The 14,417-nt window shown below is 39.2% G+C and overlaps 1 protein-coding gene across 1 annotated transcript in view; it reads right to left on the bottom strand.

The window, feature by feature from the left end:
* The window catches only part of RPS14 (ribosomal protein S14), a 187,515-nt gene extending 173,341 nt beyond the window's left edge, over positions 1 to 14,174 (bottom strand). Inside the window, exons 1-2 of the mRNA XM_044069372.1 lie at positions 14,042 to 14,174; positions 6,770 to 6,920 (exon numbers count right to left, since the gene is read on the bottom strand). Of these exons, the coding sequence (XP_043925307.1) occupies positions 6,770 to 6,918 (149 nt within the window). The 5' untranslated portion in view covers positions 6,919 to 6,920; positions 14,042 to 14,174. The remainder of the gene's footprint in view (positions 1 to 6,769; positions 6,921 to 14,041) is intronic.
* Between the last annotated feature and the right edge of the window lie 243 nt (positions 14,175 to 14,417).

Genomic DNA, 14,417 nt, shown 5'->3' with positions numbered 1-14,417 from the left:
ACAGCATCCATGGGACCGGTCAACATCCCAGGCTGTGTTTTACACGAACTTCAGAACGAGCTGGCTCCCCACTTAAGCACCATGTTCAATAATAGCCTTGCATCAGGCTTTGTGCCCACTGAACGGTGCACAGCAACAGTTATCGCACTCCACAAAGGGGGAGCCACCACTGATCCCAGGAACTATTGACTTATTAGCCTGACGAGCCTGGTCTGCAAGGCCATGGAACATATCATCATGGAACTCATAAAGACATTGGTAACCTCCAAACTCTGGATCCCACCCAGTTCGGGTTTGTGAAAGGCAGATCATGCCTCCTGAACCTGATCAACTTCTATGAGGCAGTCACCAAAGCCGCAGATGAGGGTAAGGTGGTTCACATAGCCTATCTTGACCTCGCCAAGGCTTTCGACACCATCCCCCATTCTGGAATTATAGCTAAACTCACTAAACTAGGTATAAATCCCTACGTCACAAGATGGGTTGCCAACTGGCTCACTGACAGAACCCACACTATAAAAGTTGCAGACTCCAAATCCGACCTCAAAGCAGTGACAAGTGGAGTACCACAGGGTTCCGTCCTGGGACCGCTCCTATTTGGCATCTACTTCTCTGAAGTACAGGCTAACACAGAAGCCTCTGGCTAATGAAGTTCGCAGATGACTGCAAACTAGGAGCCATAGTCAAGTCCCCAAATGATGTGGACATCCTACAGAAGGGCCTCGCTGAGACAGATGCCTGGTGTCAGAGCCATGGCCTCAAGCTCAATGCCAAAAAGTGCAGTGTCATTCCCCTTTGGTAAAAACTCTGTACCCATGAACTACCATATAGGCAGCAATCTACTTAACACCGAATGTGTGATAAGAGACCTTGGGACCCAGGTGGACAATAGTCTCTCCGATAGTCACATCGCCACAGTAGTCAGGAAGTCCTTCTATGTGGCACACATCATAAAAGGGTTCTCATCCAGGAAAAAAAGAGGTCATTGTTCCCCTCTACTCGACACTCATTAGACCCATTACAGAGTACAACGCCCCTTTTGGAATGTACCTCAGAAGACATCTGCAGCAGCTGGAAAGGCCACAGAAGTACCTCACAAAAGAGGATTACTGGCCTCAAACAAATGCCCTACACTGACTGCCTCAAAAAACTTCAGCTTTACTCCATAGCATATTGCCTACTCCAAGGTGATTTCCGCCTAACATATAAAGCTATGTCAAACCCAGAGCTGTTGGACATGCTACAGCTAAAGAAATCCCAATCCCTCCGAGCTACACGCTCTGGGACCTAAACCTTGTCACCACAATAAACAGGACATGCTGGAGGGATAGATTCCTGTCCCAGAGACTTCCCATACTCTGGAACAGGCTACCCCATCTATGTCGAGCAAAGTTCTTCATTAGCACTCAAGAAAAATCTTGATAAGTGGATGGGAAATAGGAAATGCACTCCGGGGATCACTTCTGGGTCTCTGCTCGACTTGGGTGGCATAAGCCAGGGAACCTTGTTGGCTAGACTTACGTAGGCCCTTGGGCCGATAGCCTAGTACCTACCTATGAACCTGTAAAATAGATAGCCCTTTGAGTCAACATTTTATTAGTGTACATAATGCTAAACCAGTTTACAAGTTGCATCCTAGAGAAAGTAAATGTTTCCTTCAGGGAGGTTTCATGTATTAAAGAAAAACTTCTGAAAAAAAGAAACTATTTTAAAATATAATACTTTGGGACCCCATGGGTGGGTTAAATAAGGAAGTAAATTGAAAATCTGTGATTTAGTATTTTAATTAAATTGTTTGAATTTTATGTATATATATATATATATATATATATATATATATATATATATATATATATACATACATATACATACATACATATACATACATACATATATACACACACTGTTGGAAATTTGTATGAATTTATAGTCATTGAAGGCTTGATGCCGAAGCACTAAGTTGGAATTAAATTGCTGTGATTGCTGCTTTGAGTCCTGTCTCAGTGGTTTTTCTACTGTGGTACTTATTGTTTTCGACTTTGTGGTATTTGGATGCAATTAAACTACACCTGAAACCCTAAAAACAAGCAAAAATTGAAAAATCAAAGAAATCACTGTACATAACAGCTTTACCACAATATAAACTTAAAAGGTTTTTATTAAGCACTTTCATTATATGCCAGTAAACTTCCTCAGAATAAAAACTGATGTACTGATGCTTAATATGACATCACACAATTAACAAATCACAAACTGCAACCAAGAACCATTCCAGCTAAAACTTATTTTAAAAAGCCAGTGCACCTTAAATTCCATGTAGGACAAAAATATTGGCCACTGTTATTAAATACTGTTATACTTAAGCAAGCTTTTGACTGAAGCAGTCATTAATACCAGGAGCTTTTCCGGAGCTTAAAAATACCTACCATTTCAACTCTAGATATTAAAAGATATTTGCTGAAATTTTCCACAAACCTATTTTTCTCAATTCTCTCTATAACCAAAATTGAAACTTCCTGAAATTTGTACAAGTCAGTGCATACTGCGCCAAAGCATTGGTTTTGTCTTTTCTTTTTATAGCGAGTACATGGGCTCCTTAATTCTGTTGCTTTACTTTCTTGTGGTTTTACCCACACAGAAAATGACGGTTTGAACAACAAGCCAAATATACTAGCCCTTCACAGTCATTTCTTCCTTTTGCTTCCAAAACAATGTTTAAAATAAAAACTACTTGCGACCAAAATATACCTACAATAAAAACAATTTTGACACAGAAATGTCCATTTCTTACCATTCTCATAATGAAACCGCTTTGAGTTACGCTATTCTAAAACCTGCTTCAAATTTCTTTTTTTTTTTTTTTTTTAAATAAAATTAGGGGTACAACCTACTATCTTACAAAGCTCCTGAGTCCCCATAAAGACTTTCCAGTTACTGGAAGGATATTCTGAATAAATGGAGCATCAGTACCAATACGTAAAGGAAAGGAACACACATTAGTGACTTGTTTCATCCTTAGATTCTTGTATTAATCTCCGACATAAATCCGGCCTTAAGAATAGGTTAAAATGTTGTTGATCTTTGTTTAATAATGCACACCTAAAGCTCTGCTCCTGGTTTGTCCCCTTTCCATAGCTACTCATCTATTTATTTGCCAAATATCCCATTTAAAGCCACCAAACATTTTTTTTAACTTAAAATTATGACAGCTTCACCAAAAGTAATGACAATTTGCTAGTACCTTCTAATCAATTAAGCCATTTCATTAGAGACACAGTAGCAGAATCAGGACATAAGCAAGGATTGGGAAGCGTGCATTAATGGAATGCAATAACATACAATGCTAACTGCCACGGCATTTTCAAAGCTACACTGCTGTTTGTTTGCCAGAACAGGTTCCCAGCAAAGTCTTTGCTACTGACCTTACCTGTAAGCAGACAGTGCAAATGTTTCATTTACTTGCATTCTGTTCCTCTACACCAAGCAAAAATCAATACATGTGGCGAGCACCAAAGGAGCTCACAGCATTTGCAGTAGTGGGCATCCTTGACCTGTCAAAAGAACTTGATCTGCACATCCAATTGGAAAACGAACTTCCTGCCATTCTCGCAGTCTCACTAAATTCCTTTACATATAAACAGTCATGTATCAACTCTAATCAAGTTTATCCAACAACCCCGACCAAAAGCAGCTCACAAATGTTTCAAATTCTATAGCGAAGTCCAAAAAAGAATCTAGGTGATAAACGGCTCTGCGAATAACTGCAAAAGTGAAAAAATAGGTCCAAAATTTCGCAGAGCAGACAGGCTGAAAAAAGAAACTAGTCACCCCAGCGTAAAATCCAGGTATAATTTAAAAGATAAGCGCTTTCACAAACAATGTTGCTTCATCACATCAAAACCTTTCTACACATTTATACACCACTCCAATCAGCTCAAAATCAACCATAAAAACAAAGAGCATCCTGCTTCACCAGGTAACAAAGGCATTCAAGCATTAACCTTTTAGTCACATTATATGGAGAAGTGCCTTCGTCCTGTAGTAGAACTGTATCCAGTTGTGCTAAGAGATTCTGAACATTTTATGAAGGATCTGTATGTGTTCCTTAAAAGTAATACAGATACATTGTGCCTACTGATGGTTACAGTGGATGTAACATTATTCACAACCATTCCTAATAGAGAAGGAGTGGAGGTAGTTAGAGAAGTACTACTTAAGAAAAGGTTGTATGACACTAGTAAAGTGGATTTATTGTGTTTAACTCCGATTTTGGAATATAATGTCTTTGCATTCAATGGCAAATATTATAGACTGGTTTCTGGTGTAGTGATGGGCACACTGTGTGCCAACAGCTACACCAACCTGTCCATGGTGGGATGGGAAGGTAAATACATCTTAAACGCACCTTATGGTGAATGTATTAGATTTTACCGTAGTTTGTAGAAGATTTCTTCCTACTAAATGCTCCTCTGAGTCAACAGATTTTCTGGATGTGGTAGTACTGAAAGAGGAGTTTGGGAAGTTTTATACTACGATGGACAGGAAGGACCGTTTTCGTCCTAAAAATATGTGCACCATACCAGCATGCACCCTAAACATGTTTTTAACAATGTTTTGAAAAGACAAATGGGTAGGACTAGTAAATTAATGGTGAAAGATACAGACTTTGATAATGGTTTGGAGCAGATGGGGGTTGACTTTCTGCAGAGAGGTAACAAAGATGATATTAGGAAGAGACAGGAATTGGTGAGAAAAGAAACTGGTACAAGGAATAAGCCATATTTTTCATCACCATGTTGGAAACAGTGAGAGGAAATGGTGAATTCAGATGGGATAAGGTTTACTTTAACCTACTCCAGAGAGGATCGTTCACTTAGGAGTATGTATGAGATGTACTGGTACGTTTTACAGGCCGATCCCAGGAGAGTGAAATTGGTAGGGGTGAAACTTAAGTATGGCTGTAGGAATGACATCATTAAATTATAGATTATGCTATCCTAAGACTGTAGGTAATATAGATGGAGTGGTGCACACAAATGTGGAAATTGTGGGTTCTGCGAACATATAGAGGAAGCAGATAGGTTCATACACGCCCTAAACAGGGCAGGAGTACAGACTGGCGGCATGTGCAGATTATGATACTAAGAATCTAGTTTATCTAGCACGCTTCACATCCTGCCCTTCATTTTATGTAGGAAAAACCAACAGGAGGCTTACAGAAAGAATTAGAGATCACCTACATTGTGCCCACAGAGGTTTGAAATACAGTGCAGTGGCCAAGCATATTAACAATATGGGAGGTGAACATTAATTTTTGGCTCTGGAGGCTGTACAGTAGAATGATAGGAAAGGGGACATAGTAAATAGTACAGTGCAGGTAGAACATAGGTGGATTTTTACGTTAAGGGCACATGCAGGTTCAGGACTGAAATCCACCTTGGCAGCTCATAGGCCTGAGGAAGTAATTGCAATATACATACAGATATGACATTTTCTATACATTTTATTGTATATATTTTTTCACATATACACATTTCAAAGGGGTACAGTGCTCAACATGTTTTTGATTTATGTTTTTGTTTACGGTTTTATGTTTATCAGTTTTAAGGACCGTGAAGTTATATTATATATGTGTACATGGCTTTAGAATGTCTATTTTAAATAATGTCATAACGTGGTGACTAAAAGGTAAATTCTTGAATGCCTTTGTTACCTGGTGAAGTAGAATGCACTTTGCTTTTATTGGTTAATTTGAGGTGATTGGAGTGGTATATAAATGTGTAGAAAGTTTCTGATGTAATGATCTGATGAAGCAACACAGTTTGTAAAAGCACTTATCTTTTATTAAATTATACCTGGATTTTACACTGAGGTGACTTACTTATCAGCCTATGTCTGCTCTGAGAAACTTTGAACATACCGTTTCAAATTCTATATTAATACAAGTGCTCCTATTACTAGAACAAAGACTGGGAATACTGGAGTACACCAAACACTGAAGCCGCAGACTCTTATTTCTTGCTCACCTCCTCATATAATCACTTCTTAAAATGCACCCTCTTGTGACACAGTAGCTGAAACCATGACTAGATTGCTGGTATTTCACTTTCAGTCAACTAGGCAAGTCAAGGGCATCAACAGCTGCAATTTAAGTGTTGTCTGAAGTACTGCACCCCCACCCCAACTTCTGACTCCTCCTGTTTTAAAGACTTAGCCATGCTTTTCATGGCAAGCTCATAAATCGGTGTGTGTGCGTGCATGTATATATATTTTTTAAGTTAAATGTTTTTTGCAGCCAGGGTAAATTTATATCATGAATTCCTAAAATTCCATTAATAAACTCACATTTACTTTTGTGAACACAAATGAAGTGTTGACCCACCTGCTTCCAAAGTATTCTTAAGTAATCAAGAGGGAATACATGCAGGTAAACTGTAACAGCTAAGGTCTGAAGTTAATTTACCTACTCACCAAAGTAAAGCACAGATCATTTAAATCCCTTCCATTCTGCTTTGTGATACATAACATGAGCAGTAGTTTCACAAAGATGCCAAATCACTAATGTTTCATTTCATAAAAAAAATGACTACAGAAATTATGAATTTTAACAAGCATCGGAGAAGGGAAATAAGAGCACAACTATGAAAAATCACTACATGGTAGGTCCCTCACACAACATCACATTCACAGCAGTTAAAGAACAATATTATTGCGTGAATTGTGAACATATTAAAAAAATGCACACCAATGTGCACAATTAAGTACTCACTTGCCAGACAAATCCGTCACATGGACAAAGGTATCATTAAAAGAAGCAAAAATATGGCAGACTCCAAAGACATTTTCGCCTTCAGCTACTTGAGGTCCCAAGCTGATAACCTGCTCTTCCTTCTTTTCTTTACCCTTACGTGGAGCCATACCTGGAGGCAGAATATAAATCAGTGACAAAATACTGCATACAGGAAGGAGATAAAAAATGCAAAAACAGAGAGAGAAGACCAAGACTTAACAGTCTAACTCATCACCATCCCCGCAAAAAAGGCATCTCAGTTTCAACAAGAAAGTGTACACTACATGCACCATTTGTAGTACAATCCCCAATTCCCTCAAAGTTTTCTTTTTTTTTTCAAATTAACAAAATTTGGCACAACACTGCAAAAATACAAAATCAATACAACGTAGACTAAAAGTAACCTGTATTCCCCACCTTCAATAGCTTGTACTGCAACAGTAATAAAATGTGTTTGTACTGTCCTTCAACTCAGAAGATATCCATTTTGACAGAATACCAAGAAAACTGCCTTAAATTCTTACAACCTTAAACAATAAGGTAGACTCTGGTTTTGGATAATATATGGGAAACTGATACAGCAACAAGGGACCAAATGCTTAGTGGGCTACCCTCCTTCGGGGAGGGAGAATGTTGTTCATCTTAGGCACCTCTTTCTGGGGAGATAAGGATGGACATTCAACCAGTTTACACCACCTATTACAAAAGACCATCTGCGATATACCCTAGCTAAAGATCTATGTATGTGTACACATGCACACAAAAAGCGGAACCTACCAGGAATCCCATCACCTCAAGGCCACATTTACAAGGGCAGTCTTCCATGCTCGTGCAAAAGTTCACTAACACAACAATGACCAAACTATTCCAGCATGAAGGGGTAGGCACAATACAGCCGGCTTCATATCTCACAAGACAACAGGATATATGACAATCCATATACAATGCAGTGTTTGGCCTACTTTAATAAAAAACAACAATTTGCCTAATTAAAAACAGGTGAAGAGAACTCACTGGTCATACCAGTGAAAGTCTACTGAAGTTTAAGTAACCACCCCCCCCAATACTGTTAACAGATATGCGGAGCACCTGTCAACAGCTTAAATCTCTTGTTACATATTACACTGCTCTGGCAAACTAACACAGCATTAAATTATCTTGTAACTCACTGACTGATGTCTGAGACAAACACCCATTATGTCTGATGCCTACAGCTCTGGCACTTACACATTTGTATACGGTACGAGAGAGAGAGAGTGTGTTTTGTCCATAAAGTTCACCACTGTCCCACTTAATAGGCTGAAATCCACCTGCATTAACTATTAGCAAGACAACACAACATTATTTTTAAAAATCCCTGCATACAGCACCACCACTAACTGACCAGAACGTTTTCCTGACCTGGGGCAATTCAATAAAGTTTTACAATAACATGTTTAAATAAATAAAATGTATTTTTTTTAAATACTACTACACTACTGTTTTTTTGTATTCACAGGTCACAAACTGAAGAAAAAAAAATGTAATTTTTACCCATATCCCTCAAGTCTTTATACCATCAACCAAACAAGTTTGTTTTGGGTCTATACAGTACAAGCCTATCGGTAAGCACCCACCTTGCAGAATCAGTCAAGAAAGAATGACCTGCAAAAGTGAAGTTTTTAGACATCTGAATTTTCTCATGTCTTAATTGCTTGAATCAATGTTCTTAGCAATAATGTGAGAAAAGTGGTAAAAGTGACTAAAGGGACACAAAAACATGCAGCTTATCGAAAAACAGGAAACTGTAATCACACTCACTTTAAAGACAGCCACGAACCACATACCACTGAAAGCAAATCAGAGGCAGAACTCACTGCCTAGCCTGCGCCCCCTGTCACAAACACACACCTTTACTAATTAGATTACAAACTTCTGACTGGATGGAACCTATTTGAGACCAGGGAGTAAAGCTCCACTTAAAAAAACATCAATAAAAATTAAGCACATAGCAATTTCAAAAGGACGACACACAAACTAATATATTGTAGCTATCTGTATCACTTTAACAACTAAAGTCAAACTGCTTACAAGAAGAAAAAACTGTTTATGGAAAAATAGTGTTGGTAAACAAGATAATTCAATGTTTAAGGAATAAAAGTAAGAATGGCCAGCTACAGAAGACACTGGACAGAAAGCAAAGTTGGGTCAGTGGAGTGTTCTCGAACTACAAGACAGGTGCCCTAGTGGGCAATGGTAAAATCTACCCTCCTATAAAGGAAGCTTGAATATGCAGCATTGTTAAGAGAAAAGCTGTTCCTTAGTATAGATACTATTTGTGAGAAATCAGCCCACAAATCTATGACTTACTAACAGCCTGTAAGTGCAAGCAAAGTACATGCTTGCAGACAGTAAAAAACGAGTGGGTTATATTCGTGCATATCATGTTTACCCAGAACGCGAGATGGAGTGTGCCACCTAAAATAGGATGAGAAGAGTAGGGCATTTGCTTGTAGAGTGAAGAGCTGACTGAAGGTTAACTCTGTGTACGTGATATTATCCCATGTTGAAATTTATGCCAATGCAAGGCTCCAAGACAGCAAGAGATACAGTGATGCTCTCAAAAAGAGGATAAATGGAAGTAAATGTAACTGTAGGTGCGGTCATATTTTGTCATTAGGGCTGAGCAAAAGTCAATTAAAATGTTTGAAGTGTAAATTTGTAGAATCCCTACTAGAGTTATGGTCATGGCCATCTGATACAACATAAAACACCAAGTTTCAGACAGTTTTAAGTGTCATCTGAAGGTCAGATTTCAATTCCAGTTCTATGATAATCTCAGGCAGCTTAACTGAGCCGAGTCAAAAAGTGTCTGAAATAGCTGTTTTGTTTTTGTTTTTTTTAACTGAAACCAATATAAAAGTGTATGAATGGCTGCAGTAAAGTTTGGCACAGTGAAGAGCCAGCACTATCAGCAGCATACCTACTGTACGAGATAGGACGACCATTCAACTCAGACAGCAGAAGGCAGAAAACCTAGGGCATGCAGTGAGGCTGAAGGTTCATGACCAGAACACTGAACTTTCTTATGTTGGCTCTTCAGCTACCTACCCAAGTGTCGTCCTGAGCAGGCAACAACTATTCTATCTACCTTGGGACAATCTGTTTCTAAGACTTCGTCAGGAGACCAGAAGCTGAACCAAACTGGGGGGGTAGCCAAATGCAATGGTCACTGATTCAACCCATTTTATGTTTAAAACCCCAACAATTACCAACAACTAGCTGATGCTAAGGAATAGCCACGAAACCATGACTGCCAAGAGTTTTGATGGGAGACTGAAGTGAGACACTTCAGCAGATAAGGACTTAACATTACCACCTACAAAATTGGCCAACAAATTCTGAAGCAACATACTACTGACTTGGTTCCGCTAACATTCAAGATAATCTCAGGGAACTTTGACAGCACACCACAGCAAAAAAATGGTTTCATAGGAAATTACTACGCTAACAGCTTAAGGACCTTTATAAGCCTAGCAAATATAACCCTATTTTACCCAATATATAGTACCTAGGGGCAAAAGGATGTGTGCATGTGCATTAAGTATATTACAGACCGCTCCTCTCCACTTCACCACTGTAACAGACCATCAACAGGTCTGTAACATTTTTTTTAAATTTACAGTAATTCTGAACAAAGCATACAAACTGGCACAGTATTCCAATATACAACACAAACCTCTAATGAAGAAAAAAAAAAGTGTTCTAAACTGCCTTCCTGTGCATTACATGGTGTTTTGTCATGACCAAAGACAGCTGGGCAGAAGCCCTTGACACCTTATGCTTAAACATTTCCATATACCACTATGCCCTCTTACCCTGTTGTGAAAAGCAACAATGTGATTTACAATGCTTCCTTTTATATCTCAAAGTTATTAAAACCACCCTTCCTTCCATCCAGGGACACATACTGAAGAAAACAAACCATCACAAAAAGACAAAGACTGCATAATCACTGCAGCTCTTTAAACACTACGCAAGACTCAGCTCCCAAAACTGAAGCAAAATTTCAAAACTGGATGCTGACCAAGTGCAGACAACAGCTTTTTAATTCTGCCACCCTAATGCACAGCAACACACAACCGTTTCCTAAACCCAGTTTTGATGATTTCATATGCAAAGATTACTACCTTTCTGCCCCCCCCGTTGCCATCCATCAAGTAAACTGAGGTTTCATGCGTCAAATGGACAGTTATGCACTAAATCACAGCTGTCACAGTCCATTTATTTATACAAACATATAACTAAATAGACCTTTCAGCCAAATCTCTCAAGTTTTTCCACTCATCTGGCCACAAACTACTTGTTATACAGCTTAATGTTATCAAGCCTCCCTTCCAGCTCTTGAATAAACCATGAAAATAAATACTACTAGCTAATTTTTACATTTCAAACCAACCCCAATTTGCATTACTTAGGCAACTCACTATTTAACTCAATCCTTCCACTCTACTTGTGGTTTCCAAGTTTAACCGCAAAAAATAAAGCTGAAATCCCAATAATAATAGAAAGGCAACCTGCTACTTTAACTACTGACCAGTTAAATAACACTTATTCCATACAACTTCAAATTACTTTTCTAATCTCTCATTCATCTAACTCAAAGCTCCAAAAGTACAAGGCAACCATGCAGCTCCCCGTTAGAAAAATTAGAAAGTGCAATAAACACATCTCGTGTGGCCACGGTTGTCCAGCGGTTAGCACTGTCGCCTCACGGCAAGAGGTTCTCTGGTTTGATTAATGGCTAGGGTGCCTTCTTTGCAAAGTATGCTTGTTTTCCATCCGGTCGCATGAGTTTTCTCCCACATTCCAAAGACATGCATTAGGTGGATTGGACTTTCTCAACTTGGCCACAGGTGCAATTGCGTGCATGCCTTCTGTGAAGGTTGGGTACCAGGGTGGCAACTCAACACCACAAAACCTCCAATGCCAATCACTGTGCGGACCAATGTTCTGCTGTGGTGACCCCTAACGGGAAAGGACAAACACATCCTAATGCAGCAAGAAATCCAGAGACCGTGGGGGAAACTGCAAGAACATGGAAACTACACAACAGACACCCCAAATGAAAATCAAGACAGCAAAAATATTTTACAGCACCAACACTAACAATCAACATAATCACCAATGGGACTGCCACATCTAGAATGTGTTGTACAAGATTCCTTGCAGCATGTTACTTTAAAATACTACTCCCTGCTCACAAAGGAACACCTATAGATGTCACACATCTTACAACCAGACGGATAAGTAAGTCGTAACATTCAGAAGATAAGACAACCAACTATAAAAACTTTCAGGAGGACCACACTTTTGGTAGGAAACGTGTGTATGTGCACACGTGAGCGTAGGTGGGCTGCCCCTGTGAAAACACCATTTAAACCAATTTATTTTGACTAGCGATACCATCTGGCTGACACTTTCTTGACTAAGCAACCCTAGGTTTAGCTTACAGTCTCAACACTCCCAAATGAGAGAAACAGTCCATTCTGATTTGCTATTTAGTTGTCCATTCTTGCAAATTAAGTTCACATCCCTTACTTTCACTCCTGGTGTAAGGATCACACCTAGCAAGCAGTAACAAGACAGCAGTTTGTCTCTTAAAAGTTAAAAATTAAAAAGATGTCTGCTGCCTGAACTTACAAAAAGAGGTGGGGGAAATTAGGGTAGGACAGCTGGCAACTCTCAAGTGCAAAAGCCATTATACTAACAATCATTTAAGTTAAAGCAGCATAACAAATACCAGATAGTATTACAGATACTTCTAGAGAGGTAAAAAGTAAGCTCAGTCACACTCTGATGAAGACTGACTAATTTCAGCCAACAAAAACTGTTTTACAGTCTGTTCTCATTTAAAAAAAAATCCAAAAGGCAAGCGACTAACCCAAAAGTGCACCATTTGGCATAATCTTTCAAAAAACTACACACCACCAATTCTTAGCACCACCCTGCATGCTTCTTCATTGGAGGTTACTAGCCTAGACATGTTAATTCTAAGTATCCCCATTTGTTCTTCTTTGGGTAGTTCGCAGAACGAAATTATGAACAGACGGGGTCTGTAATCAACACTGGCTACCTCTGTCCATGAGGAACAAGGGTGCCACCCCAGGGGCAAATATGTGGCCTCCCATCCACTTATCTATATTGTGTTTAAATAGAGTCAAATGAAGAACGCTGTTTTATGTGAACAGGTACAGGGCATAAGTCACCTCTCAGCAACCTATAAGATGCACAGTAAAGTGAAAGGGCCTTCAGCCTGTCCACATAGAGTCCCTGTATTCTTTTCTTAATGAGAATACCTCTGAGGTCTCTCCAGCTGCTGCAGGTGTCTGGTGAGATACCTACAAATGATAGTGATCTGATGAGAGTCGAGTACACTGGAGTTATACCATCCCTTGACCTGGATTCCATACCCTTCCTTATGAGGTGCACACCGTAGAAGGCTTTCCATACCACTATGGAAACTTGGTTGTCAAAGTTCATACTGCTATCAACCAGTGTTCCCAAGTTTCGCACCACTGGGTTACTCAGGGGGTTACTCCTACACAACGTCGCAAAAACTTAGGAACACTGCCTGCTTCTACTGCAAACCACAGCAAATAATGTTCCACTGCACAAAAAAAGTGCAACGAAGTGACAGCATTTCACTTTTACAAAGCAATAGATTCCATTATTAACCGCCCTATTCATGCAAAGACTACATATATATTTCTACACATAAAACTTAAACCCTTGTCAAGATGTTTACTCCAAATAGCCAAATATCTGTCCCCCCATGCCTTAACACCAATGTATTTTGCTAAATAAAACAGCAGCTGAAACTGTGCAGAATGTGCACTACGTAAAATTTCAGACAAAAAGAAATAAAATCGCTTACGTGTATAATGTAACAAGAAAATTATGACATTAGAGAAAGCGGGGCACAACACAGATCAAACGCAATGTCTCTAAGAAAAAAACATTTGGCAAATGTAAACGGAAAAGCATGAAGTGTATCTCTTCCTCAAGAGAAGCAACACACACATATACATATAAAGGCCTTCCTACTAATCCCGGGGAAATAAATTTTATGTTTTGCCTTTTTATGTTACAGAACCAGCAACGAAATATAAATCAGTAAAAGGATGTACTGTTAAGTCAGATGAAATCTCAAAAATTCTAGCCCTACAAAAATAAAGATTAACACAGATACAAAAACAAAACACAGCTTACTTGTACTATTAGCGCTGGAGTCACAGCAGAAAGGAAGGGACGTCAAACACGGCCCACAAAGGTCACGTACCAAAGCGGAAGTAGTGCTAAGTTTGTTGGATGAATCTGTAGTTGTTTGCACGGTAGTAGTATAGTGTAACCCAGTGAAGTAGTGTTTGTGGTTAGTATTAAAATTTTGGATTAGTAGTGATGTTACGGTTTTGGCTAGATTCCCTTGGCTGTCCTTTCAGCCAAGGGAATCTAGCCCGCTCATACTTAGATGGCTAGATTCTAGTGGGGAAAAAGACTGCCTCTACAGCAATAGATTCTAGCTTCGTTGCTGTGAGCAGGCTAGATTCCTTTGGTTGAAGGGACCTAAGGGTCTTTCAGCCAAAGG

This window comes from Protopterus annectens, chromosome 4.part0 (genome assembly GCF_019279795.1).
Source record: "Protopterus annectens isolate FY-2018-M chromosome 4.part0, PAN1.0, whole genome shotgun sequence".
NCBI lineage: Eukaryota > Metazoa > Chordata > Ceratodontiformes > Protopteridae > Protopterus > Protopterus annectens.
This window is presented reverse-complemented; position numbering and strand designations above follow the sequence as displayed.